At 41.4% G+C, this 26,529-nt stretch overlaps 2 protein-coding genes across 6 annotated transcripts in view; both read right to left on the reverse strand.

Annotated features, from left to right (window-relative positions):
• tle5 (TLE family member 5, transcriptional modulator) overlaps positions 1 to 16,042 on the reverse strand; it is a 52,960-nt gene extending 36,918 nt beyond the window's left edge. For 2 of the 4 annotated variants that reach the window (XM_051947084.1, XM_022194281.2), the window contains exon 1: positions 15,135 to 16,042. In XM_051947084.1, the coding sequence (XP_051803044.1) occupies positions 15,135 to 15,161 (27 nt within the window). In that variant the 5' untranslated portion in view covers positions 15,162 to 16,042. The remainder of the gene's footprint in view (positions 1 to 15,134) is intronic. The other 2 variants (XM_022194283.2, XM_022194282.2) reach the window with 2 other exon arrangements.
• A 2,772-nt stretch (positions 16,043 to 18,814) lies between these two features.
• LOC110951301 (guanine nucleotide-binding protein G(q) subunit alpha-like) overlaps positions 18,815 to 26,529 on the reverse strand; it is a 43,887-nt gene continuing 36,172 nt past the window's right edge. For both annotated transcript variants that reach the window (XM_051947082.1, XM_022194279.2), the window contains 2 exons: positions 24,243 to 24,396; positions 18,815 to 23,048 (listed from right to left, as the gene is read on the reverse strand). In XM_051947082.1, the coding sequence (XP_051803042.1) occupies positions 22,858 to 23,048; positions 24,243 to 24,396 (345 nt within the window). In that variant the 3' untranslated portion in view covers positions 18,815 to 22,857. The remainder of the gene's footprint in view (positions 23,049 to 24,242; positions 24,397 to 26,529) is intronic.

Here is a 26,529-nt window from a genome sequence, read left to right on the forward strand (position 1 = left end):
CAGCGTGAATGGTCCAGAGAAAGTGTGTGTTAGAGGAAAAAACAGTGAATAGGTGTGTGAGGGACATATTTTTGTGTGTGTGTGTGTGTGTGTGTGTGTGTGTGTGTGTGTGTGTGTGTGTGTGTGTGTGTGTGTGTGTGATAAGCTTCTATGGATGATGCTTGGCAGCCATGGGAACAAATATTCACTGCCATGAATCATACACAAGGATAAAACAGCCCCCCCCCACACACAAACACACACACACTCCCTCACATGTTAAATTTGCATAGCACACACACACACACACACACACACACACACACCTAAATGTAGGACAATCTCTAATTTGATTCTGCCCTGCTCCTTTGAGACGTAATTAAAGCATTAAAAAGCTTTGTGCGCTGCCGAGGCAATTGAGACAGTCTTCAGCGAATAAATGGGATTCATCGTTTCAGGAAATTGCTGCCCCACCCCCATCTCCCACCCACCCAAACCCAAAGCCCACTCATCGCCACCCTGAGCACAAACACACACACACTGTTCCTGGCCTCATCATCTGGTCCAATCCATGTGAAATCTACTGTGAACCATAATGTCTGTTTTAAATAAGAATCAGGATAAGGCTGTTTCTGCTCCAGAGATCAGTCGACAAAAGCAACGGGAAGGGATGGAGATTACAGAGCGGGGTCGGTGGTGGTGGGGGGGGTCGGCTTTACACACACACACAGATCACAGTACAGTGATTAGACACACCAACAATGCATGAATACAGTAGAGCGTTTAGACACACAAGCAGACAACAGACACGAATACACAACAGAGACACACACACAATAACAGCGGGATGCGTTGGAAAACATCCTCCTCAGTATAAATCCTGCCTGAGGGTAGCGGCAGTGTGGGGATTGTATTTCCTGGAGCACTGCCTGACTGTTTACATCTCAGTCGGAGTGTGTTTGCGTGTGGTATACGTGTGTGTGTGTGTGTGTTTTGTTTGTTGGGGGGGTGGGGGGGATGGAGCCTTGGCATTGTAATCACTCACTAATGACTAGATGTTATCTCACTCCCACTTTTAAATGAATGCAGAAGATGCACGCTGACGAGCTGTTGGCCTATTTCTCAACGCCAGGTTGTCTGCTCCATAGCAACAGTCTCAAGGATGCCATTTGAGCCGTCTGTCTCTTCCGTCCACCGCAGATTCTCACCGTCAAAAGGCAGAATCGCACACATCATCATCCAAAATGACTTAAAACAAAAGACGAGCAGTAACCACTTTTACTTGACTTTGGAGAAGAGATTACAAACTTGCAGGGGTGTGAGAGCAGCATGTCTGCAGTCAGATGAATAAAGGATGAACCGGCAGCATTTATCTCAAGACCGTAGTACAAGTAGCCTAGCCATGCTATACCCATGTTTCTGAAGGCACAAGGGTCTAGGGCCGCTCGACAGGGAGGGAGGCGGGCTAAAAGGTTTTCTTTCAAATCCCTCTGCAGCAATTGGGTAGGTATACAACCAATCAGCGCAACGAATAGGCTGACGGAGTTCCGAGAGCACCGGCGGATTGTGGCTAAGTCCCATTAGCTTCCCAACCAGCAGAGCCAACTGGTATATTAAGGATTTGCCATATCCCGTCGGCATAAGTCCAAATACGTCTTTCTTCTCAATGAAACACTTCAATGCCGTCCTTTGTTTATCTTTCAAGTTGAACTTTAGCTTCAAATCTTTAAGGGCTGTGGCCAAAGCCAAGTCGAAAGATAACTGTTTATTGTGCGTCAGTTGTTTCTGTCAGAATCATCGCTCCTCTGTCGTCACTTCGTTACGCCCGCCTTCTGACTCTACACTTCATGGTGATTGGTCCGGCCAGTTTTAGGAGAATCCAGCCTCGAGCCTTATGGAGGGTAACTAGACCCACCCTGGCAGAGAATTAAATTCGTTGCCGTGGGTTGTCTAGTGCGGCTAGGCTATAGTAGAAGTGCTTTCATTTGTGTACCCGCAGAAACTGAGTACAAATAATAATGCAGGATTTCCACCTTAATAGTTATAATTACAATAAAAGTCCACCGGCAGTGATGCCCACTCCTGTTTTTAAATTGTTTGATCAATTCACTGTTATTTCACAGATTTAACAAGTTTCTCAATTACAGATAAGAAATAGTTAGACCAAGCAGTATAAATTGATATATTAACCATAAATAACATCTACATTAGAATCTGTATTTTTACAAATGTGTGTTTTCACACATGAACTCTTTTTACTATATTGAAATCAGCAAAGAAAGGTTACTTTACAGATTTATTGTTGTTTTAATAAAAACAGGAAAACATTTTTAGCTGCTATTTTGCAGATTGTGTATTTTTATTAAATTACAGACAATATCTAGTAAAATCCCTGAATAAAGTGTTGATTTACATGTTGACTGTGAGAAAAAGAGGCCAAAACTGAAAATAACATCTGCATGAAACACCTGATCTGACCAAAATTTGTACTTTCTAAACGTACGATCCCTAAAACTGCATAAAAGAAACAGCTTTAAATATCGGGTAAAACAAAAATTGCAAATAATAAAATCTATATTTAATAATATAATTTAATAATAATAGTAATTTGTTCTTTCAAACCTTGTGACCAACGAATTACACTCTTTTACAGTATAGAAATATGTCAAAAATATCCATATTTTTGATATTTGCAATTATTTTTCACTATTTTTACAGTTTTTGAATGTTACAGTATTTTAAAAAAAATTAGGTATTTTTTCTGCTGTTTTTTATTGAGTATTTTTATTGCTTTGGACAACATAAGCTGCTTTCTCGTAGTACTAAAGTAAACAACTTAATGTATAGTGAAGCTGATAAGAGACATTGGTCCAAATCGTGGTAAAGCTCAAAGCTGAAACGTTCTGCAACAGACTGATAAAGTTCCTCTTCACTCATTCTTTAAACTCCTAAAGACTCGTAAGCACATCACACTTAAACATTTATTTACTTGCTTTGAACTGACTTAGATGGAGCTGTAAAACTCCACTCTGCTACTAAAGACAAGTTGGAATATTTTTATTATATGTCAAAATATCTAGCATGTAAAAAAAAGCAAAAAAAAAAAAGATAGGTATTTTTGACTTTTTATAACATGGAGAAGGTTCCGCAGCAGTGAGAGAGCGAAGAAATTCTACATAAACGACAGCAACTCGCTCTCAAGAGCAAGAGCTTTGGTCATTTTTGTCGCCCGCAGGTTATCTCTGCACTTTCTCTCACTTCTCTAGTGTTTGCTGCGAAGTTGATTGTCGTTATGTCCCGTTGCTACCGTTAGCAAACTCCTTGAACTGTGTCTTCTGCAGGTCTTTAGATGTTTTATCAGACTGGTTGCGTTAAATGAGCCGTTTTTCACTCGTTTTGATCCTTTAGCAGAGCGGAGCTTGAAGTCAGCTTTACTGCTGTTGTTGCGGCTCATTTTCAAACCACTGACAATCCTCATCTTTCAAACTTGTTTAAGGTAATGACGTAACGTTGCTATAAAGACGGTGCTGTATCTGAAAAGTTTTATGATAACAAGCACCTAACCTGATCCTGGTATTGGAATCCATAATGATAAAGTTTAGACTCAAAGCCGAGGAGATGACCAAAAACATGCTGCTTTTTTTCTCCCAAGTGTAGATTTCTATATACAAAATGAGCCCGTCCATGTGTGCTCTGTGTACTGGTGAACAGAACACATGCAGCATGCGTTAAACGTTTGGCAAACCTTTCAGCAAAAATCCATCCTGACATGATTCACGCAGCCAGACGCTGAGAGCTTAAGCCTCCTGCTAACACACCAGCACCAAACAAGATCACATCCTCCATCTAAGAATAGCTCCGGCCAAACAATTCCATCTAAATATCCCGGATTAATGTTTGGACTAAAGCATATGAGCCCAGTGATCTGAGAGAGGGACAGGGCTAACTGGCCCACATCCAGGCTCACCCCAGCCAGCTCTGTCTGGGCCAGAAGGAAGCCTTGCTATGTTTGCCGCTCGGTGTGTAACGTGTGTGTGCGCCGAGAGGCTAAGGAATATGATTGTGTCTTCAGCCGCTCTGGACAGGGGCTTTAGAGCGTGGGGAGAGCCTAATCCTGTTTCGGCCAGGAATTTGATTTTGATTATTATCTCTCGCAAACCAAGCAGAGGCTTACCCCCATTTCTGCAGCGTTATCCCCACACACACAAACACACACACACCTCCCTCATGGAGCCCAACAGATTTGACCTCGTTAAGACGCTTTAAAGGGGATTATTCTACTTTTATCACTTCGAGTGAAGTGCCCTTGCAAACATAGGCTTGGCATGGCTTGCCTTCCCTCCCCACTCTGCAGAACTATCTCGACCTCCTGTGCGAGGCCAGCCAAGCGCACAGCATAAACACACACAAACATGACACTTAAGGCACACTGCCCTGTAAACACAGATGCACTTGTGTACAAAAATGCTGTGGAATATACTACACAAACACACACACAGGCATGTACGCAAACAGAGCAAACATAAAGTGGTGGGAGGCGTACTGTAACACACACACATAAATACGCACACACCACAGGAAAAGAGTGCAGAGATTGCAAAGCCAAGGGAAATGGGCAATTTGTCAAGAGTGGGGAAAGTGGTGAGGCCGACAGGACTGTGGGTTTGGAGACCATGGCTGAGATTAAAGCCAGGCTCGCAGAAGGGGGGCTTTAAGATTACACCCAGTACGGTTGTGTGGATGATTGATGCCTGCTTGTAAAAACCAAGGTTATTACTTACAACAGCCAGCGAAGGAGGAAAGACAGAGAGGGAGGAAAGGAAGATTAGTCCCAAAGTTCGCAACAAGTAAGTGGACAATGAAAGCAGAAAGCCGGCGTGCCTGCATGTGGGCGACACCAGGGAACATGTTTTATCTGTTCAAAGGAGGAACCAGCTGTAAAGTTCTGATGCGTGCACATATTAAAATTTTAAAAGCTTGGAATAATTCAATCGCTTCCCCTGACTCCTATCAAAGTAATTTAATTTTAAGCATATGCTAAAGAGTCCCAATGTATTCTTTAATGATAAATATGATGAAATGTCAGTATGTTCTAACTGTGGTCATGCTAAGACCAACAGTGTGCTTTAATGTCCAAAAAGTGCTTGTCGGATGGTTAAAAAGTGTCTGAAGTTCCTCTACTACACGTTTAATATGTCAGAAGTGGGACCAATGTGGTTGTCATGTTTTGCAGCTTTCCAGAACCAACGTGCAAATTCACTTCACCCATGTGAATTTCTCTCATGTTTTTCCTTCATGCTGTTGAGTGCCAAGCTTCCAAACAAACTGCTTAGACTATACTTTGGGAGTGATTTCTTCTAAACATGCTAGAACTTTAGCATCGACCTTTTTGCCAGCGCCAACACCAATGCTGAAGGCTCTGCTCAGAAAGAACACAGGACCACTTGTTCAACATTTACAACAGCATAACGCCGCATCACTCGGCGATGCTCCACAGTACTGTGGCATCAGATACGTAGTGACAAACGTCATAATCACACCGTTTACATCTGGATTGTCCGTCAACATTGTCAATCTTCAGTTCTAAAATAGTGTCCATAGTTCTGCTTGATGGTCTGAACAATATACGCACTGTTGTCTCTGGTGTTTGAGGCAAGAAATGCATTCATTTACGGATGAATGGAAACTTCACTGCAGCCATGTTGAGCGGCTGTTCTTACTGTCCAGTTGTATGGATTATGTGAATAAAGGATTACTGCCTCTACAACAGGACCAACAAGATGACATGGTCATCAATATCCCCCGCCACATGTGATGTCTATGAGTCTACATCCAAAATAGTGATCAAGGGCCATAACTCTGTTAAATATTATCGCACAGGTCTCATTTTCGAACTTAAACAAGGTGTCCATGGTGTGAAGCTACACACTAAATTTCGTAATGCTAGCTGTAATAGTTTCCGAGAAAAGCTGTCCCCTTCATGTCGGACGAATGGACGGACGGAGGCCAAACCTATATCCCCCTTTTCCACTTCATGGAGGCGGGGGATGATAATACATCTTGAGAAATAAGGGAAGAGGTTATACTGCCACATATTAGCTTGTTTTATGAAATATGTTGCTACAGGACGTACGGACCACTACAGGAAATGTGTTCTCTGCATGTTACATAGCTAGCATGTATTAAACGAGCTAAAAAAGTTTCTTTCGTAATTATACATTCACACAGTTTGGTTGACAACATCATCAAGCAGTTGAATCACCTGTTAGCTTATTATTTTTGTCAACATTCTGGTCCACAGTTCATGCTCCAGACCATGATTAAACAATATGAGGATTTTCGTGAACACATCGGAGATCACGGAGGATCACGGAGTTCCAGGTGATTCGTATGCAGAGGGATGTGGAAATGAGGTGCTGGAGTGTCTGAAAAGTCTTCAAAGTCCTAAATCTCTAACTCAAAGAGGACTTCTGAGATCTGAACTCACAAACATTGAGGAAAGTTCATTAGCCTGGATGACACGACTGCATACATCAAGCAGTTTTAATAATAACGGCATTAGCAGGTGCTGCTGTGCACCGCAGGGTATCAACAACACCTGCCAACCTGGATTCTGAACACAACACGACAGGAATCAGTCCTGTTTCGTAGTGAGCGTCTTTCCTCACCAGCTCCCCCCTTCAAGGGAGGCTTTCATCACCTCGCTGTGAATTCTCGTGGCGTCTAAATGGGATCTGGGTGGAGAAGAGGCGGCGTGTTGTTTCAGTTGTGGCCTTACTGCTCTTAGGCGCACAAACAGAGCAGCTAATTCTCTTGTCTGAACTGGTGCAGTGTGTTGCGTTTTGGCAGGTCTACGGGCCGCGGCCGGGCCGGGCCAATCAAGCCGCCTCCCCGCTGAGCCGCTTTGTTCCAGCCCGTCGCACCGTTCTGCTGTGGGGAAGGGTTACCCCACCTACCACCACCACCACCGGCCTCCTTTCTTCCCACCTCCCACATTCTCCTCCTTGGAATCCGCGGCTGAATACTGATGCAGTTCCTCCTTTCTGCCACCCCCCACGTTCACTCCCACACAAAAACACACACTCGCTACCCAATGAGCTGTTGATTGCGTTTCACACAACACACACGAGCACAAATTCGACACCACTTTACTTTTTCTCTGCGTCTTTCAGTACACCGCAGACACACTAAATCTGCATATATGCTAAAAGAGAATATCGTATACAGACAACAAAAGACCATACCGCACAAACAAAGCTGCCAATTACTTATGAATTTGTGAAACAGCCTATACAACACTCCACCTCCACATCGACAGGCAGACCTCGACCAGAAATGCAGCAAAAACACACAAACACACATATTCACATCAGTAGCTCCTGCAGACTTGAGCAAAACCAAAAACATGCTAGAACTCAGCTGACATCTGTTTTTTATTTATATTCACGTTCTTTCTGGTAAATTTGCTGCAGTACACTGTGTAAAGCAAAACGATCCAGCATGACAAAGAGGTACGGCTAAAATTCAGCTTTCATTTCCAGTAACGTTTCAGGAGAAGCTCCGGCTTCTGTTATAATACAAGATAAAATTAATTAGTCTGACCTAACTATTAGAATTTATAAAAAGTATAAATGCGTGACTCCTCCTAGCTTCTCTACTAAAATATTAATTTACACGAAAGTAAACATTGCATTTTATCATGATCATAGTACACTTTGCAGCTTGCTTAGTCTTTACAGTACCTTTCATGACAGCAATAATTCACACACATAATAATCAGTCTTGTATTTGGCTGGCCTTGCTTGTACCGCATGAATATGCCATTGCTTGTGTACGTTTTCCTAATCTATGAATTTCTAAACCGTTCATGTAAACTTCTCTTCATTGATTTCCGTCTAAAACAACCACAAGGTGGAAGTTCTGTAACTGATTGACCCAGCAGGGAACTGCATCATTCATCGCTTTCTGTCACCTTGATTTAGTATTTCCTTCAACCTGAGGCTGCTCTGGCGTTTGCTGTGAACTCTGAAAGGATGGTGCATGACTGTAAATTCCTCTTTGCAGTCGTGCTTCCGAATGATGTCTGGGATTAGGTCGCAGCTTTTCAAGGGTCACTTCCTTCGGCTTCCGGAAATGGAGGGAAACGACATAGAACAGCCGTACGTCAATATGTCATATGTCAAGTGCACAGCTGTACAAGCCATCTACAGATAAGGAAAAGCCCATAAGCATTTGTGATAGCCACGACAAACAGGGCTTCACATTAAGGCTTGTCCGGTACAGGTGTATTTTTCATCTGGCAAGCGGACGAGAAATTTACTTTCCCGAGATAAATGTCAGAAACAAAGGAAAAAGTGTATCTTTGAGTTATGTGCTACGTATTATTCCATTATTTAGTCATATTATAAGCTGTTACATTAAGAATAATGATTCGAAACTGATTCTTCCCCCATGATACGTCCAACTCAAAATTCCCCGATTGAACAACTGTTTGCTATCAACAAAAATCCCATCAGATGAACAGTTACGGTGATGTTCCTTAAGGTGCCACAGAAAAGCTAGAAAAAACACCAGGAAGAACTAACATTTTAATGCCACTATACTGGTCAAAAACGGAATAAAAAGACATGAAAAGCTTAAAGATTAGTTCAATTGGGTGAAGGATAGTGACAATAAACAAGATAGCTCCATTAGCTACCTAGCATTAGCCGCTGTATCATTCACTATAAGCTCACACTGAGCTACAAACATCGCTAACTGGAGCAGGAGGAAAGGGCGAGCTTGCTAAGCAAATATTACCCAAAATCTGTCATTTTAAGAAGTCAGATATTGTCATTTTCACCAGACAAAAGCCTCAAACAGTTCATTTTGAGCCCTGCTGTGTTTGCTGTGCACATACATGTTTGACAATAAACAGTATATGCGCTATTCTAAAAGCAGAGCGTTAAGAAACCTGAGTGGAAACGGCATTTAAAACCAGCAAACTATATTCACAAACATTCCCATAACAGCAGTGGAAACACACATTTGTTCACAATTTCTTTTTGCAGATTTTCTGGAAATCTGCTTACATTTCAAGCTAAGACCATGAACATATCCCCGAGTCAGCCATACACACAATATGCCCCCAAACTATCCTCTATAAAATGCATATACTGCACACAGGTCTGCTGTATAAAGGTTCCAGTGTGCTTCCTGCTTTGACCTACATATGATCTACTCTGCAGGTATGTGTCTACTGTCAACAACACTTAATTCATACAGATTTCTACAAGGATGCCCACAGGAAGGCTGCTGCAGAAGAGAAAATCACCAGCCAAACGTGAACGTTCTTCAGTGCAATAAAACGTTTATATTTGATGACGTGCAAGCTTCTAGCTGTTGTATCTGTTGGTAAAGCCCACCACGGGAAGCATGTAGCCTGCTGAGACAAGGTATAAGAGCCAATTCATGCTTTAGCATTCATGTGCAGAAACCAATGTGCGTTCTCTTTATGCTACAATACTGCACTTTATTTCAAACAAGTAGTTCAATGTGTATTCTTCTCTGCCTTACTCAGTCTATAGATGGATTTATGGTTCATTGTTGGTGCTGCGTGGAAACCTCCAACAAGCCAAGAGTGCATTTTCCCTCACTGATGCAGCTTTGCATAGGTCAAATAGTGACTGGTTAAAAAGCTGGCTGAAACCACAAAGGTTGTTTCTGATGTGATAACCAATCCATGCTCTTATGAGCACTGCTGGGGACATTTAAGGTATCCAGTAGCTCATACGTAATAGAAAAATAAGGAAATACAAGGTGCAAATTGGCTGGTAGACAGAATAAGTTAAGTTGCAAGAAAAAAACAGTAGTGCTAGAGAAGTATATAAAGTAGAAATAGAGTAAAACAATCCAAATAACTGCACTCGACTACACTCAGCTATGACTTCTGTATTTTCCACAGGAGAGGCAAAAGCAAACCGAATCACAACAACAGAGCATACATTTCCTGTTATTAAACAGATCTTTGACGCAGACGGCAACAACAGGTGGACGTCCTTGTGCAAAGCTCTACACAGCACCACAACACAGCACCACAACGCAGCAATACAATGCAGCAACACAACATAGCACCACAACGCAGCAACACAACATAGTACCACAACACAGCAACACAACGCAGCAACACAACACAGCACCACAATGCAGCAACACAACATAGTACCACAATGCAGCAATACAATGCAGCAACACAACATAGCACCACAACGCAGCAACACAACATAGTACCACAACATAGCACCACAACGCAGCAACACAACACAGCACCACAATGCAGCAACACAACATAGTACCACAACGCAACACCACAACATAGTACCACAACACAGCAACACAACATAGTACCACAACACAGCAACACAATGCAGCACCACAACACAGTACCGTGATGCGGCCTTGAGTCGAAGTGTGCGTGTTCAACAAGAGAAGGGCAGCACCAGTCTACACCCCTCCCTTTCAACCAACACCAAAGCATTTTGACAATCATCCACTGTGGCCCTTCACAAAATCAACATCACCTGTGACCCGTGGCCTCAACTCGGCCACTCAAAAGCCGGGCCTCCTGCGGGGTGGTGGCGCTCGGAGGGGGCCGTGTTTGTCATGCTAATCAGCTGGCCTAACCTTGGCGACCCAGACATCTGCTGGCCTGCGTGTGTCAAGCCCCACATTCAATTTGTCCCCCAGATACAAAAAGCAGATAAGACCCTTGAGGCTGGTAAGAATGTGTGTGTGTGTGTGTGTGTGTGTGTGTGCGCGCGCTCTTGTTGTTGACGTTGCGAGGGGGGGGGGGGGGGATCCTTTTATTTCCATGCATGTACGAGAGCAATAATTATCGGCAGAGAAGAGATGTGCGATTGTGTTTTTGGTTTTCATGCTGCACTGCTGCTTTATTCTGTGTGTGTCTGCGCACACGCTTTAATGTCCAATACCCCCCGTCGACACACATGTCTGAAACACACACACACACACACACACACACACATACAGGAACGTGTGTGTGTGTGTGTGTGTGTGCAGCAGAGCGACGAAGCAGGGGCGGGGGGAGTTTGTTTAATGGGCGAGACAGGGGACCATGGGGATTAAGCTCCCCCCAGCTGGAGGCTTTAGAGGAAAGGCTGGGGGCTGTTCTGTTAATTCAAGTGGGCTTAATAATGCCTGTGCACCCTCTGCCCCTGACCCTCCCACCACTACATTAGATCTGGGAGGAAACACATGATAAAGGCAGACAAGCAGGAGGGAGGAGGCTTTGTGTGTGTGTGTGTGTGTGTGTGTGTGTGTGTGTGTGTGTGTGTGTGTGTGTGTGTGTGTGTGTGTGTGTGTGTGTGTGTGTGTGTGTGTTGTGTGTGTGCCTATACAACCTGTGGCCATCTCCACAGTCGAACACGGGGCTCAGGGGACTCGAGAGCCTTCGCCTCCACACTACTCGCGCTATTCTCCGGCTTTGGCACCGGGCCTTTCTGTTGCTCCACTTTCACGCCACAGCCAGCTTTGTTGAAGCTGCATTAGGATTAATCAACACCCAAACAATATGGCAAACGCTGTCAACTGGGTCAGGCACTGTGCCACGATCAAATGAGGCTTCTCCCTCTTAAACCAATGAACTGTGCCCATAACCTGCAACAGGGGATTAAAATGTGACCACTGAAGAAAGGGGAGAAAAAGCACGTGAATCCCTGTTAAACCTCGAAATCTTTGGTCTTCTTTGTGTCTAAATGAGACAGCTATGTGAAATAAGCTTACTCGCTGTTTGTCGTTTTTCTTCTTCCGATAAAATAAATAAGGGCTTGGTTTTAAGAAAACAAATCCAGTAAATCACTAAACCTTCTCTGTATCCATATAACCAAAACAACACAGTCCACTGGAGAATTTGAACCCACATCGAGCAAAAAAAAAAAACAGCAGCAACCATCCAAACGGGGTAAAATGGTCAGACTCTCGTGTATACATATGAAACGGCTACAAGCTGATTATCCTTAACCATTAGGCCTTTCACATACATTGTACATTAACAAAATAAACTGCTTAAAGTGTCTCAGCAAAAGGCAAAAGCTTTTATGATTCACAGAGGGAACGCCTTAACATTATGTGACCACACATCACCCACCAACACTGCTGCTGGAAATGAGAAAAAATCCAACACAATTTCCATTAGAGCTGCACGATATTGGAAAAAAAAAAACGACGGCGAAATCTATTACAATATTTAAAAATACAAGAATTTTTACCGGACCACTTGAGTAACTATTTGTGGTGCGGATTTTGTTCAAGCAGAGAAGTCGTGCTGCCGTGTGTGGTGGCAGAAACTGAAAGATGGAGTCTCTGTTTTTGGTCCTTTCTGTGGCTGAAATATCCCTATACGACTGACGCTGCTTTTTTTAAGCAACCAAACCTTCCATTTCAGTGTTACCCTCGTGTTCTTTGCTCATTTTGCCAAGCGAGAAACCTGAAATCAGACTAAATTATGCTCTATCAGATTCCTCTTTCAGGTTGGTCGTGGAAAATAAGAACCATGTGAGTTTCCTTGTTGTATCAAGCAGCAAAAAAGGTTTAGCATGATGACTATTCAACCAGATCAATGCTGAATCAACATATTGTGCAGTCCTAATATCCACTCTGACAGCTTTTGTAAGCAATCGTGACAACACGGTGAGAAACGAAGGCAGATTCAGTGGTGACTAAGCTTCAGAGATCCGTCCTCCGTCATTAAGAGGCAGCCCTCATCCTTCATCTCATTATCTTTGACACTTATATCTATAAGAGGGTCACACATTCTCATCATGCCTGGGCCTCTGGGAGAAGCAGTGGATGTATGCGTGTACAGTAGAATTCTGTGTGGAGCAGCGACGAACGCAGCGGCTGCTTGTCGTCGGTAAAGACTGAACCAGCTGCAGCTCCTGGTGAAGAGACTTAAATTCCCAAACCCCATTTTTAATCCTGTGCGCTGGGTCTTAATACTCCAATCAAGCAGCATAAGGGCACTCAATTGGATTAGAAAAATAACCTCGTAGACAGGCGGGAGGACAGGCAGGCAGAAGTGGAGTGGCCCAGCTGCTCTCACCTTGGAAAAGGTCGCTGAGATCTCACCCCATCAGGAGGTGACTTTCAGACAAAGGAAGGGGGGTTAATTAGAAAGCAGGCCTCTGAAGTGACAAGCATTTCTTGAATGTGGAGTGTGCAGGTGAGTAATATCTTCTAACAGCTTTAAGATGTTCCAAAAACTGCACCCATGCTGTACAACCTGACAAAAGGTTTCCTCCTGACGATCTTCAACGCTGGAAGAAAACAACTGCACAAGTTCTCCTCAAAGTTAGAATTTACATGGCGTTGTGTCAAACAGGACTTTTTCTATTTGCATCGGACACAAACTGCAATCTCCTTCCCACCTGATAGATGTACTTTTCTAACAATAAACAGCTTTACTTTACGAACAATCAAAAGGAGTCTCTCTCATTTGTATTAATTTCTAATTATTTGACTTCTCACGTTGGCTGCCATTACACAACGCATCAGGAGGCAACTCACAACAGCAAACTATGGTGCACTTTGCTTCATGTCAAACTGCAAACAGCTGAAGAATTCAGACTAAATCTGCACGTCTTTAGAAACACAACAGCAGCCACAAGGATGAAGTATGAAACACAAAACAAGGAATCCTTGAAGTCTGCTTCTTAGAATGCACTTGTATTCAGCGTAGCATTCCTTATTATACACTTAAGGCTAACTGGCTGGAGAGTGAAATGCTTTTTATATAGCTTGAATGACACCCATTGTATTTCTAGCTGTGCAATTTTCATCGTAAAGAGGCAACGTCAAGGTTGGATTTCACATAGATATTCAGTAAAGGAGGGCATTTGTATTGATTACACAGTTCTTCTTTTTTTTAAAGATTGACCAGGATATCTATTTTCAGGATACTGCAGTTGAAGTTGTCGGGAAGCACCACTTCTACAGGATTTCACCGATCTGACAAGCCAGGCTGCAACCACAGGTTCCCGAATCCTCACATCCTGCTTCCCAGTCTGAGAACAAACATCAGCTGGCTCACATCAGCAGCAGCAGCAGCAGCACAGAGAAATCAGGCTGCCACACAGACCGACTGCCAAAGGGCAAACCGTTCATGTCACAAGACATTCAGGTTCCAGCTTCAGCAAACAAACCTACACCCTTCCTGCAGAGAAAGAGCTAGTGATGGCTGCAAAACGTTACCAGGGAGAACACAGTCTTCCTGTTGTTGTCGTATTTAACTGTACAAATACCTCATTGTTGTGTTTGCCTTTGCAGGTGCAAGGATACATGCCATCCAAAAACAAGGAGGTGAAAACACACCAGCAGGACACCAAGGTTTCTCATTAGACTGTGCTTGATGGAGGGGACTTCTTTTGTCGTTTTAAGCCTGAGCAGCAGGCGAAGACAACAATTATCTAATCTGAGCCTCTGGCTAATAGAAACGCTGCTCGAAAGCCGCCCTGACAGGAACTAGATGGTTCTACGGTGACAAGTGACACAGTTCTGCCAGTCACTAAACATAAATGTTTGACCAATGGGCTGAGAGCCCTCATCACTGATGAATGCATGGCCTGGACTGAGTATCTGTTACCATGGAAACTTGAGATTTAGGGGAACAGAGGAGATGTGCGCATTTCCTAGTCATAAAAAACACCCACCTGCAACAGTGTACAGTTCACTGTGAGTGGACACCAGTGTCATTTGGGTTTTGTCTGGCTGAGAAATGTCACAGCTGGGTTGTTCCTTTTTAAAAATCACATTTTTGAGGGATGAAACCAACTAATTAGCTGAAACATGGCTGGGGAAAAAAAGATCACATGAAACACGACAGCATGCATTTGGATTGTAAGATTTGGAGGATGGAAGAAAGTTTAACAGTTTTTAGCAAAATAAGAGCTTTTTATAAATTGTCAAATCAAGTCAAACATGTTCCTGCAGAACTAGCCAATGCAGTTGCAAAATGTTCTGTCCAAAAATAATGATTTTAAAAAATGTCATTACTGTGGGAGCAGAAGTTGCATGCATCATTTCTCCTCCTACCTAACTAAGCTGCCTGACACTTCCTCCACCTAATTGCAAGAACAAATGTCAAATTAAAACACACTTACTGAGTGTCTTGATTGTGGAAACATCATGTCAGGTCCTTGTTTGTTGCTTTCCTTCCCAAACACGGTTAACTGTGTGGCCGGTGTTTATATTTTCCCCCTGCGTTGGTCCTTTGTCCACAGCTAGCTCAGCCGTACAGGAGCTGTCCAGCGTTAGCAGGGTGACTAGCTAACGGTAGCTAGAGGACCCCCCTTCCCCCCGCACGAAAATTAAAAATCAAGCGGAAATTAAGTGCTGTAGTTTAGCGAGAAGAAAGAGTCGGTGTGTTATCATTCAGCTGAACCTGTCCCGACCCCGTATTCACTGTGTCCGCCGACAGGAAGCCACCATCAGCGCCGTTGCTCCTCTCCGGCTAAGCTAGCTAATTCTTCAAAAGCTGTCAGTCAAAATGATTCATCGCTGTTGCGAGCTTTCCGCCTTTAACGCACCAGCGGCAGCGGTGCGGAGCCCGACGCATGTAAATTAATGAGACACAGCGGCGCTCGGACGCGTCAACCGGACACGAAGCGGAATCGCTCTTCTGTCGCCTTCCGTTGGCCCTTTACAGCTTTTTCTCTATTTTCCCAGCCGGCTGCGACCACACCGATGTGGGAAAAAGTGAAGAAATAAAGCGGCTGAGATGTAACAAAATGTCTGCGGGTTCGAATCGGCTATTAGTAGCAGAGCGAGCGCGGTGGAAATGAAAATCAGTGTTGCCGCTAAGACGGAAAAATCAACTTGGAGGCGAAAGAAAAACGTTCCCCGGCTTGAGTCAAACTCTCTGTTTATCCCTTGAACCGAGCAGCGCTGTGGAATCAGAGCGGATTTGGCAGCGGGTTCGTGGAGCCAGAAAGTCAGTCCATTCCTGGTAGGTAGAGACGCGACGCCCCACACAGAACCACAGCGACTAGAGGGGCGATGGAGCGGATCTACGCGCCGCGGATCTACCGCAGCAACGACGGATGTCTGAGCAGAGAGCGCCCCGTGTGGACAGGTCGGAGTACTGCAACCTGCAAGACTGAAGAAACAGGAAGTTTATTTACATTATAAATCACCTTTTTTTTTTACACAGATGTCAGTCAATGTGTTTTACTGGAAAAGATAGAAGATAAAATACAAGATGCAGCAGATTAATCCTCATGTCGTCATGTGGGTCAAAATTGACCAGTTTTAAAGTTTGCAAATGTGGAAAAAACATATCTTCACAGTGAAACTTCTGATGTCCACATTGTCAACATTTTTGGGAAATCTTTGAAGATCTTTTGGTGGAAAGAAATGTTAAAAATGCTTAAGAATTTTAACAAAAAATCAACCCCAATCCAGTGAATTTTGCTAGATTTTGGTTGATGTTTTTGTGAATGTTCTTAAGAAAATATCAGAAGTTTTACCGATATATACATAATCACTTTAGATATTTTTAGGAATTTTTTGGAAGATTTTTATTCATTTTTCGAAAATATTTACAAGAATTTTCTTGCCAAATTCAGGGATTTTTTTAAAATCAAACTTTTAAGGTAAACTTTTATGGAATTATTGGAATTTTCTTCCTGAAGGTGTTGCAAATTTTCAGAAATGTGGGAGATTTTTTTGTGCTGAATATTTGGATATTTTCAGACAAGGAGACAATATTTTTTGGTGCCCATAAATGAGGACAACAGGAGGGTTAAACATAATCCATATTTCTGTCACTGAAATAGGAAATGCTTTTTTAAAGATGCATTGTAGACATTTGTGTGGACATTAACTGACATCCAGCAGCTTGTTCTCAGCTTTCTCTCATCGTCTGTAGCATTAATTCATTGAAATGGAGCTGCTTTTTAAAGTGGCCTTGTGTAGTCACTGGTGAAAGGAGTGTCTGTGTACTGGTCCTTTTTAAGGCAGGGTGGTTTACCCGAATGGTCCAAAATTTGTCATCAAAAACAAAAAACACAACAATAGGAATGAGATGTTTTTCTCCAAGTCAGGAAATGAGGTCATTTGCATGCTGTATTTATATTTCTGTAGACACAAAAGTCCATTAACAATACAATGAAATTTTACTCCGAGTACTTTATTATATATTTCAGTCTCAGCTATGATTTTAGAAATACTGACAGCCTCACATACCTGAGGAATTTTTGGACTAGCCAAGACAAAGAAAAGTTTGACATTTTATTCATGTAGCTATTTTCTAGCACGTAGCCTACATGGGCTGGTAGGGAACACAAAAAAAACTCTTATTTTGAGGTACTTTAGCCACATTTTAAGGCATTTCTAAATAAAATGTCTCAGATCTAAGCTGAAAAAACAGGTATTATGTAGTATGTGCTTAACTATAGCATGCAAACTCATTTTTTGGCCACTAAACTCCTAAAAATATAACCAAATACACGACTTTCTGGGTGTAGCTGTGTTTGCCGCATTACTAGGATGTGTTCTTGACAGTTTAGCGTGATGCTCGCTGCTTCACAGTGGAAGTTCTTCCTCATTAAATGTTAACATCACCCTGATACTCAAGCGGCGTTTTATGTTGGCGATGACTCACGTTCACTTATCAGGAGGAAACCGTCAGGCAACAGACGGTCACAACATTCGCTGCTGCAGGGAAGTGAACCGGTGACCTCTCATCACCCCTGCCAGGATCAGATCTGTGCTTATTTTTAGTCCCTTTAACCCTCCTGCTGTCCTCATTCACAGGCAACAAAAAATACAGTTTCCTTGTCTGAAAAAATCTAATAATTAAGCCAAAAAAATCCCCCAAATTTCTGAAAATTTGCATAACCTTCAGGAAGAAAATTCCAATAATTCCTTAAAAATTTCCCTTAAAAGTTTTATTTAAAAAAAACAAAAAAAAACAAAGGAGGCAAGAAAATTCAAGTAAAAATCTTCAAAAAAAAATCCCAAAAATATCTAGTGATTACATATATATCACTAAAACTTCTAATATTTTCTTTAAGAACATTCACAAAAGAAAATCAACCAAAATCCAGTGAATTTTTCTGGATTTTGGTTGATTTTTTTGTGAAAATTTTTTTCCACCAAAATAATGTGCAAAGATTTCCCAAAAATGTTGAAAATGTGGACATGAGAAGTTTCACTGTGAAAATATTTTTCAGCATTTTCAAATTTCAAAACATGTTTTGACCTATTTCACACTGCCTTCAGTGAGAATCTACAAAAATATTGTTTCCTTATCTGAAAAAAAATCCAAAAATTCTGCAAAAAAGTCCACAAATTTCTGAAAATTTGCAAAACCTTCAGGAAGAAAATTTCAATAATTCCTTAAAAGTTTCCCTTAAAAATTTAGTTTGAAAAAATCCCCCAAATGTAGCAAGAAAATTCTTGCAGAAATCTTCCAAACAAATCCTAAAAATATCTAAAGTGATTACATATTTATCAGTAAAACTTCTAATATTTTCTTTAAGAACAATCAAACATTGTGAATGCTCTTCAAGAAACTTTTTTTCCACCAAAAAAATGTTCAAAGATTTCCCAAAAACGTTGAAAATGTGGACATCAGAAGTTTAACTGTGAAAATATAGATTTTTTTTTAAACCTTAAAAATGGGCAATTTTGACCCGCAGGACGACACGATGGTTAAAGCTCCAAGTGTGAGAAAAATGTGGCATTAATGGATAATATACAGAACTTTTTAAAAGTGTTTCGGCTTTAATTACAGCATGCAGGAAGACGATTTGGAGGAAAATGTACAAGGAAGCGAGAAGAGAGTATAGGAACATATTTTATTCCAATTTAAAACATTTAAAGGAGAAGGCTATGTAAAAATCATTTTCATGTTTGAATGAGGTTCAGGCAACAGTGGTTGAAATGAAACATACAAAAAGAGAAATATGGCTAAAATACTGTAAATCAATAACCATTAGGACCCTTTTCTCCAGGGCGTTGCATGAATAGAGTATCTCACCCACCCACTCCCTCCCCCACCCGACAAACACATGCAATTAAAATGACATTTATCTTAAAAACAGCAGTTCATCATTAATCTTAAATATAGAATAAAATTGTCCTTTTTTTTTCTTGTTAATTAATCACATACTTAGTGTTTTCGTTTTTAAAAACTGGACCATGAAATTCACAGGCCCTCTTGATTTTTCACAACATTGGCACTTGTTAAAGAGTCTGGCTTTACAAAGAAAGGGGATTGGCACACTCATTGTACAGAATTTACATTTGGTATACTTAAAAAAAAAAAAAGAAGAAGAAGAAGAAAATCAAACAAAAATACATTACTTTCAATTTGTACACCACTACACAAAGTTTATTTCAACTCTTTAAAAAAAAAGAAAAGAAAATCTGTCATCTTAAGTGGTCCTAAATACACGTGTTAAGGTGTGTCAACCTTTACAAAAGAAAACAAGATGCAAAGATAGCTTTTAATATCACTGTTTTGTCCATCCGTCGAACCAGAATGGATCTCAAGCTTAAGCGAAAAACCGTCAAAAGTGCACGCACACACACACACACCTCAGAGTACCGACGCTTGAACGGACGTCTAAAGTTGCATGAACGCAGGCCCCATCGCAGTGCTGCAGTTTCAGTGCCTTCGACCCGGGGAAAGAACACAAAGTCCGATCAAATGAAGCAGGGGAAAAAAGAAGAGGGAGAGCAGAAGAACACAAGGCGAATTCACTCATTCACTCGCCACCAGAATAAGATTTCAGTACCTTCACTTGGCAAGTGTTTCCATAAAGACGTTAAACACTGAGGCTTAACGCGCAAGCTTCATCTGGAAAACCGTGATGTGTGAATTAATTTTGCCAATTTTTATCGTCGTTTCTGATTGATTCTGCTTGGCACAGCGTTCTGTACTGGATTGTCGTACAAACTTTCTCTAGAAGTCGTTGGGATAAAGGACTGTAGGTGACTGACCGTCTGGAAGGGCAGCCACGTGACTTTCTGTCGGCTTTGACGAGAGGCGGCGCAAAAATCGACCGATGCAACAAATTTCTAAAGTCTACGCCGCCATTCTGACGCCAGGCCGCCTTCGTTTTAGAACTCATCCACACGAGCATGAAGTCAGTTACAGATGAGGGAAAAGATCACCGTGATATCCGAGCGGTCAATTAGTGCATTCATCCACATGTCGAAATCCACAGAATTAGTGAGTGTGAAAAGCATCGCAGTGGAGAAAAACAAGGCCTTTAAACGTCGGCTGAAGCACCAAAAGATGAACCCTTCACGAATAAACGTTGGGAAAAAACAGGATCGCAGCCAAAAGCAGATCAACTTCTCCAAGTCAGAGCTCTTCAACGTCATTTCAACTCCTAAAAAAATGTGGCACTTTGCATTAAAATACGTCCGTCCTTCATTAAATGTCTCTGAACGCGTGTGAAAATGACTCTCGAGGGGTAACTGCGAGTAAAATCAAGGCCAAGTGATTTACACGGCGAGTAGATTCCACTGAAACAGCAGACTGTAAGGTATTACTACGGAAAATAACTGAAATCACCAGAACATTTGCCGTTTACACCGTTTGGCAAACAATTTCAGATACAGAGAAAGAGTGCAGTGATTTTCTTTGATGGTTTATCTTTAAATGAAGGTCAAAATGTCCCAACACAGTGGACTCATGTAGAGGAAAATATGCATCAGCACGAAGTGAAAAACATAAGAAGAAGATCAGCACGGAGTCCGTACAGTGGAGCGACAGGGCGGTTAAGGTGCGACGGCTGGGACACTAAAGATGAGCTATTGCACCTCAGGAAAACCCCACTTCTTTAAAAATGAGCTATTCTCCTCCTCTAAAGGCAAAAAGATCGCGAACAAAGAGCCAAACAGCCGCCAGGACTTCAGGCCTCTGTGGACTGCTGCACCCCCCCAAAAACACATCGCTGAAACCTGCAACCCTCAACAGGATGTCAACACTCAAATTCACCCCCCAGACCCCGTTAATTCATTCATTAATTGCACCTTTTGCCTCTGTGCCATCAATAGAGTCCTTTCATCTTCTGCCAAAGCTGCTAGGAGTAGCCCTTGTGATGAGAAAGTTATGAAAACTTACCTGAATTACATTGTGAAGACAAAAAAAAAAAACAGACAACTTTCTACCAACGCTCAGCTTTTAATGGAATATTCAAACAACTATTCAGGCAAGACGCACGATCGATATGGGATTGGTGCCAAGAGCCAACGCATATCCGTAAAAGTTACGCAAAAAAAAAAGAAGCAAGCATCCTGCAACCAAATCTTTTTGTCATTTTTTCCTATTTGCATGAAGCACAAACCCGACACGGAAACCTTTTTTTTTTTTTCCTCCCCGACTGTCAAGCATTTTCAAAAACAGAACTGCAACAACCAAACACATGAAGGATCATTAGAAAGATAGAACACTTGTCCATAAAATAGTTTTGATATCTTACAGCAGTATAAAATCTCCTCCCATCTCCGAGGTTGGAAAAACTTTGAGCTGAAACGAGGGAGGAAGTCTCACTTTACCGTCGACAACACGCAGATCTGATTGATAAATTAGACGTACAAAAAGAAATCCGAGCTATTTGACTCTCGCGCTATGTGTCGGCCGAAATGAGAAAGAAAAGGCGGAGGAGAAGCCGTTTGGAGGATCTCGTGACCAACTTGTGACTGAAGCTAACCGGCAGCGCAAAAGCTTGAATTCATCTACGACTGACTGTTGCACTGGACTGATCTGGTGTCGCCGTTCACACGTTGTGCACAGGAAAGCTAATTATTCTCACCATCGAAGGAAACAAAACAAAAAACAAGCAACCACAGTACTGTCACGTGTGTGATTCGACATTAAGAAACGCCACACAGAGCGAGTCGCTATGCCGTCAACATCCGAATGAACCAGCAGGAGAGAAAACCGAATTTTGGCAACACCGATTCCCGAATATGTTTTCGTACGTAACGGATGATACTGGCAACAGAACTGTATTTACAGAATAAACACGGGCGGGTTTAATTTGGCAAATGGGGGAGCTGATGTACATTTTCTTAGCTTCATAAACGAGGGGCAGCGTGTGAAGACGAGTGAATCGGCGAGCGTTAGCAGTAATAACAGAACCAAAGAAGTAGCTGAAAATACGGACAGAACGTCTCCGTGTAGCCCTCACTCAGCGTGAGCAGCATGGAAACTTTATTTACATTCAGCAGAGCCTCGACGCTCCGATTTGGGGCAGGATTGACAAAAAAAAAAAACAAGAAGAAGGGGAACAAGTACCTCACTGACTGCACCCGAGCATCGCCTGATTACTCGTTTCCATCGTGGTAATTAGTCGCCGTTTGCAGAGAGCAGAGTCTGCAGCCTGGCCTCTCGCCCTCATGCTGTAGTGTAAAGCATGCATGGGTTAAATAAGAACGGGAGAGAGCCCTTTGTCTGTAAAAGCTTCGTCTAACCCAGAGAAGGAACTCTACACGCCTCCAACACACGAGCACGAGTGACAATGTAAAGAAAGCAGAAGAGGAGGGCCAGCAGAGGGAGAGTCGTGTCTGGATGTGTGATTGAGCACGAGAGCGATGACTAAAAACCACGGAACAGATCGTTAGAAAAACCGGACAGAAGGTGGCAGAAGGTGGAGAGTGTCGGTCAGGTAAAGTATGAAGCGATGCTCGTGTTTCATGCAGATTTCTACGCTCTGCATCGTGTGTGTGTGTGTGTGTGTGTGTGTGTGTGTGTGTGTGTGTGTGTGTGTGTGTGTGTGTGTGTGTGTGTGTGTGTGTGTGTGTGGGCTGCAGGTGTCTTTGCTTGCTTTCCCTCCCCGTCTCTTCCTTCTTCCTCCTCCTCCTCCTTCACACCAGGTTGTACTCTTTGAGGTTGAGCTGCAGGATGGTGTCTTTGACGGCGGCGAAGACGAAGCGGATGTTCTCCGTGTCCGTGGCGCACGTGAAATGGGAGTAGATTATCTTGTCACTGTCTGGGTTCAAGTCCACAAACATCTTCAAGATGAACTCCCGACCTGCCTGGGCGTCCCGCTGGGGGCCTGGGAAAAGGACAGAGCGCTTTACTTTTACCCTCTGAACCTGAAAAAAAGACTCCCTGGAGGGTCTGAAAGGCATCGCATTTTCTTTAAGAAAAAAAAAAAAGAAGAAAATACCTGAAGTGCACCACATATTAGAAACAGAAACCAAACTGAACTGAACTGATTGGGTGTGACTAAAGAATTTGTTAGGGAAAAAATACAAAATCCAAGCTTTAAATCAGAATATTTAACCACAATCACATCTTATTTAAAAATATGCCAAAAAATTATACTTTGCATTAACAAGATTCTGTAAAATACTAAAAATTCTGCACTTTTCTGCACAGTTAAAAAGCATTTAGTGACTCAGCTACAATGAACGATTTCACAACAAAAATTCTAAGAATTTTGGCTGAACTGCAGGATGTGTTACAGGATGAAACAAATCAAACATATTAGTAATAAAATAAATATAGTATGTCGAGCTACCATTTGTTTCCACTGTTGTAACAACTGAGGGAACTTCCAAAAATGCTTACGTGTTGATTTCACCTTATTTTTTTCAAATTTTTGGAAACTGAACAATCAAAGAAATCTTCATTACGCCCTACAAAAACCCATTTTTTATGATTAATAGCATTACATCTTTGTTAAATTGTGTCCATAGAGGTGCTGGACTTCATATTGCAGAAAAAAAATGAGCTCAGAGTGAGTAAAAACCTGACAGGAGCAGAAAAAAGTGGCAGACAAAGCTTTGTATGGAGGATTAAGTCAAGCTCATTCAGTTAATTGTATCATGTTTAAATTCCAGGATTCCTCATCATGTGCTAAAATGCTCAGAGCAATTTACTGCAGCGCTTTTCTGTAACTTCTCTAACACTTAAACACACAAAAAATAATTCCACATATAATTGTGACCGGCACCATGATGTCAGTTTGTATTGTAGTGAAGCGTTTTAACCATAAGGTGTCACTCTATAACAAAAAATGCACTTAAGACAGTTACAGGCCTAGAAAGTAAAAAAAAAAAAAAAAATACTGACACTTTTGTTTTACAGCTACTTTCACTGCTGAAATAATAACATTCTATTGATTAATTGTTTACATGCTAAAGTTAAAATTCCAGCTCCATTAGCAGACAATATAAAGTTTGGATGAGGAAATTTAATCAAAAAAAGAAGGGAAAAAAAAGGAGGAGAAAAGTCCTAAACTTACCGTCAAACTCTGGAAAGTAGTCAACCAGGTGAGAATACATGATCTTCTCCTCCAGCAGGTCCTTCTTGTTGAGGAACAGGATGACGGAGGAGTTTTGGAACCAGGGATATGTGATGATGGTCCTGAACAGAGCTTTACTCTCCTCCATACGGTTCTGTCAGGAAAGGAAGCGCATCAAGTAGGATTAAGGACAGAAAACGTTCCAGATTCTGCTCAGATTCACTCAACATTGTTTGCAATAATTAAACAGGGGTTCTATGCTTTCTGGAGTCATATAAAAACAGAACAAATGGTGTTTACTGAGCCTAACGAGCATGTTTTCGCTGTTGCTTTCTCTTCTTGTATGGTGGATAATAAAAGTGCTTTTTTCCTGATACAAACACTGCTTTTCTATAGCAGCAGCTGGATTAGGGTTAATGATATGCAGGGAAAAAATAATAGTGCACTGAATAAGCCTCTTCTTTTACATCTACAGAACATGATTTGCAGAACGAAGCATCTCTGGACCACCTCAGTGCTTTATTTATGATGGTGTAAGGTGACACTTTATAGCTTTGTCAAAGAAATTGCAGCCATTTGGATGAAATTACACGAAGCTGGATGGCATCATGGCAGGGCGAAGTACAAAACCAAAAGAAGACAAACAGCTGGGGAAGAAAAACGAGCACATGAAGGACATTAAACCAGTTCATCCAGACACGCTCCAAATATCAGATTTACTCCTCAAAACTGCAGGAGACTTTAAAAAATGGCAGCCTTTGACTAAAGTTGGGCAGACAAAACCCAGACTATGTGTTTTTTCAGCATATTACAGCTGCACTCACAGAGTTCATACTGTTTCATACATTTAATTAGACATACTACTTTGCGGGTCATATGCCTTCCTCAGTGTCTGCGCTGCAAAATCTGAAGACTGTGGGTCAGAATGGACAGAAAAGCTGCTTGTTTTACTGCAGAATCCAACCAGATGTAGTAGAACAACCTGGGATTTATACTAGATTGTGAGAAAAATGAACTTTTTCAGCATTTCACTTACATTTTTTGCAAGAATTTACATTTTTTATGGATTTTTTGTTAAACTACAGAGGACAATTAGTAAAATCACCACAAAAAAATTAATTTACATGTTAACCGTCCAAAGGCCAAAACTGTAAACAATATCCACATTCAAAAGCGGTATTTTCCAAAATTATGATTATTTTACTGTATTTAATACACACAAACATTATTTGAACCCTCCTGTTGTCCTCATTTATGAACACCAAAACTTATTGTTTCCTTGTCTGAAAGAAATCCAAAAATTCTGCAAAAAAAATCCCCAAATTTCTGAAAATTTGCAAAACCTTCAGGAAGAAAATTCCAATAATTCCTTAAAAGTTTCCCTTAAAAGTTGTATTTTTTTTAAAAAATCCCCCAAATTTGGCAAGAAAATTCATGTAAATATTTTTTAAAAAATGAAGAAAACACTTCCCAAAAAATCTAATCATCTAAATTGATTCCATATATATCAGTAAAACTTATATTTTCTTTAAGAACATTAAAAAAACAGTTGGTTGGTTGATTTTTTTGTGAATGTTCTGAAGAAACATTTCTTTTTTCCACCAAAAAATGTTCAAAGATTTCCCAAAACTGTTGAAAATGTGGACATCAGAAGTTTCACTGTGAAAATCTATATAATTTTCCACATTTTCAAATTTTAAAAAGGGTCAATTTTGACCCGCAGGACGACACGAAGGTTAAGAAGGATATCTGTCATTATGTGAAAGACAAAAGATGCATATTAAAGACTGAAAAATTATATTTTGAACTGGTATTTCACAGATTTGCTTTGCTTAAATTATAAATAATGTCTCATAAAATGACAGGAAAAATGTAATTATTTACAGGTTGACTGTTAAATAAAACCTGGACAAAACTAAACATCTACCTCTAAATTCTGTATCTTAATAACAGTATTTTTTTCTTGCATAAACATCACAGTAAAGTTATTACATTTTCCTGTATTTAAAATATAACATACTAAAATACATGCTGAAAGCATCGTTATTTTGCAAATAGTTTTTATTTTATTGTGTTTCTTGCACTCTTACTGCTACAGATCAGTTTTTTATTGTTACAGTGTCTGCACTGGGACACACTAAATCCTTTCCTGGCAGTACGAGCATCCAAACGCACTCTTTCTCATCTAAACTAATTAAGGCTAAAAGCTGCTATCAAATGTCGTCTTCCTCTTTCTGGTCTGAACTCCTCCCACAGTTTGGTCTTACTGAGTGATAATGTGATCCCG

The sequence above is a fragment of the Acanthochromis polyacanthus genome, chromosome 4, assembly GCF_021347895.1.
Source record: "Acanthochromis polyacanthus isolate Apoly-LR-REF ecotype Palm Island chromosome 4, KAUST_Apoly_ChrSc, whole genome shotgun sequence".
NCBI lineage: Eukaryota > Metazoa > Chordata > Actinopteri > Pomacentridae > Acanthochromis > Acanthochromis polyacanthus.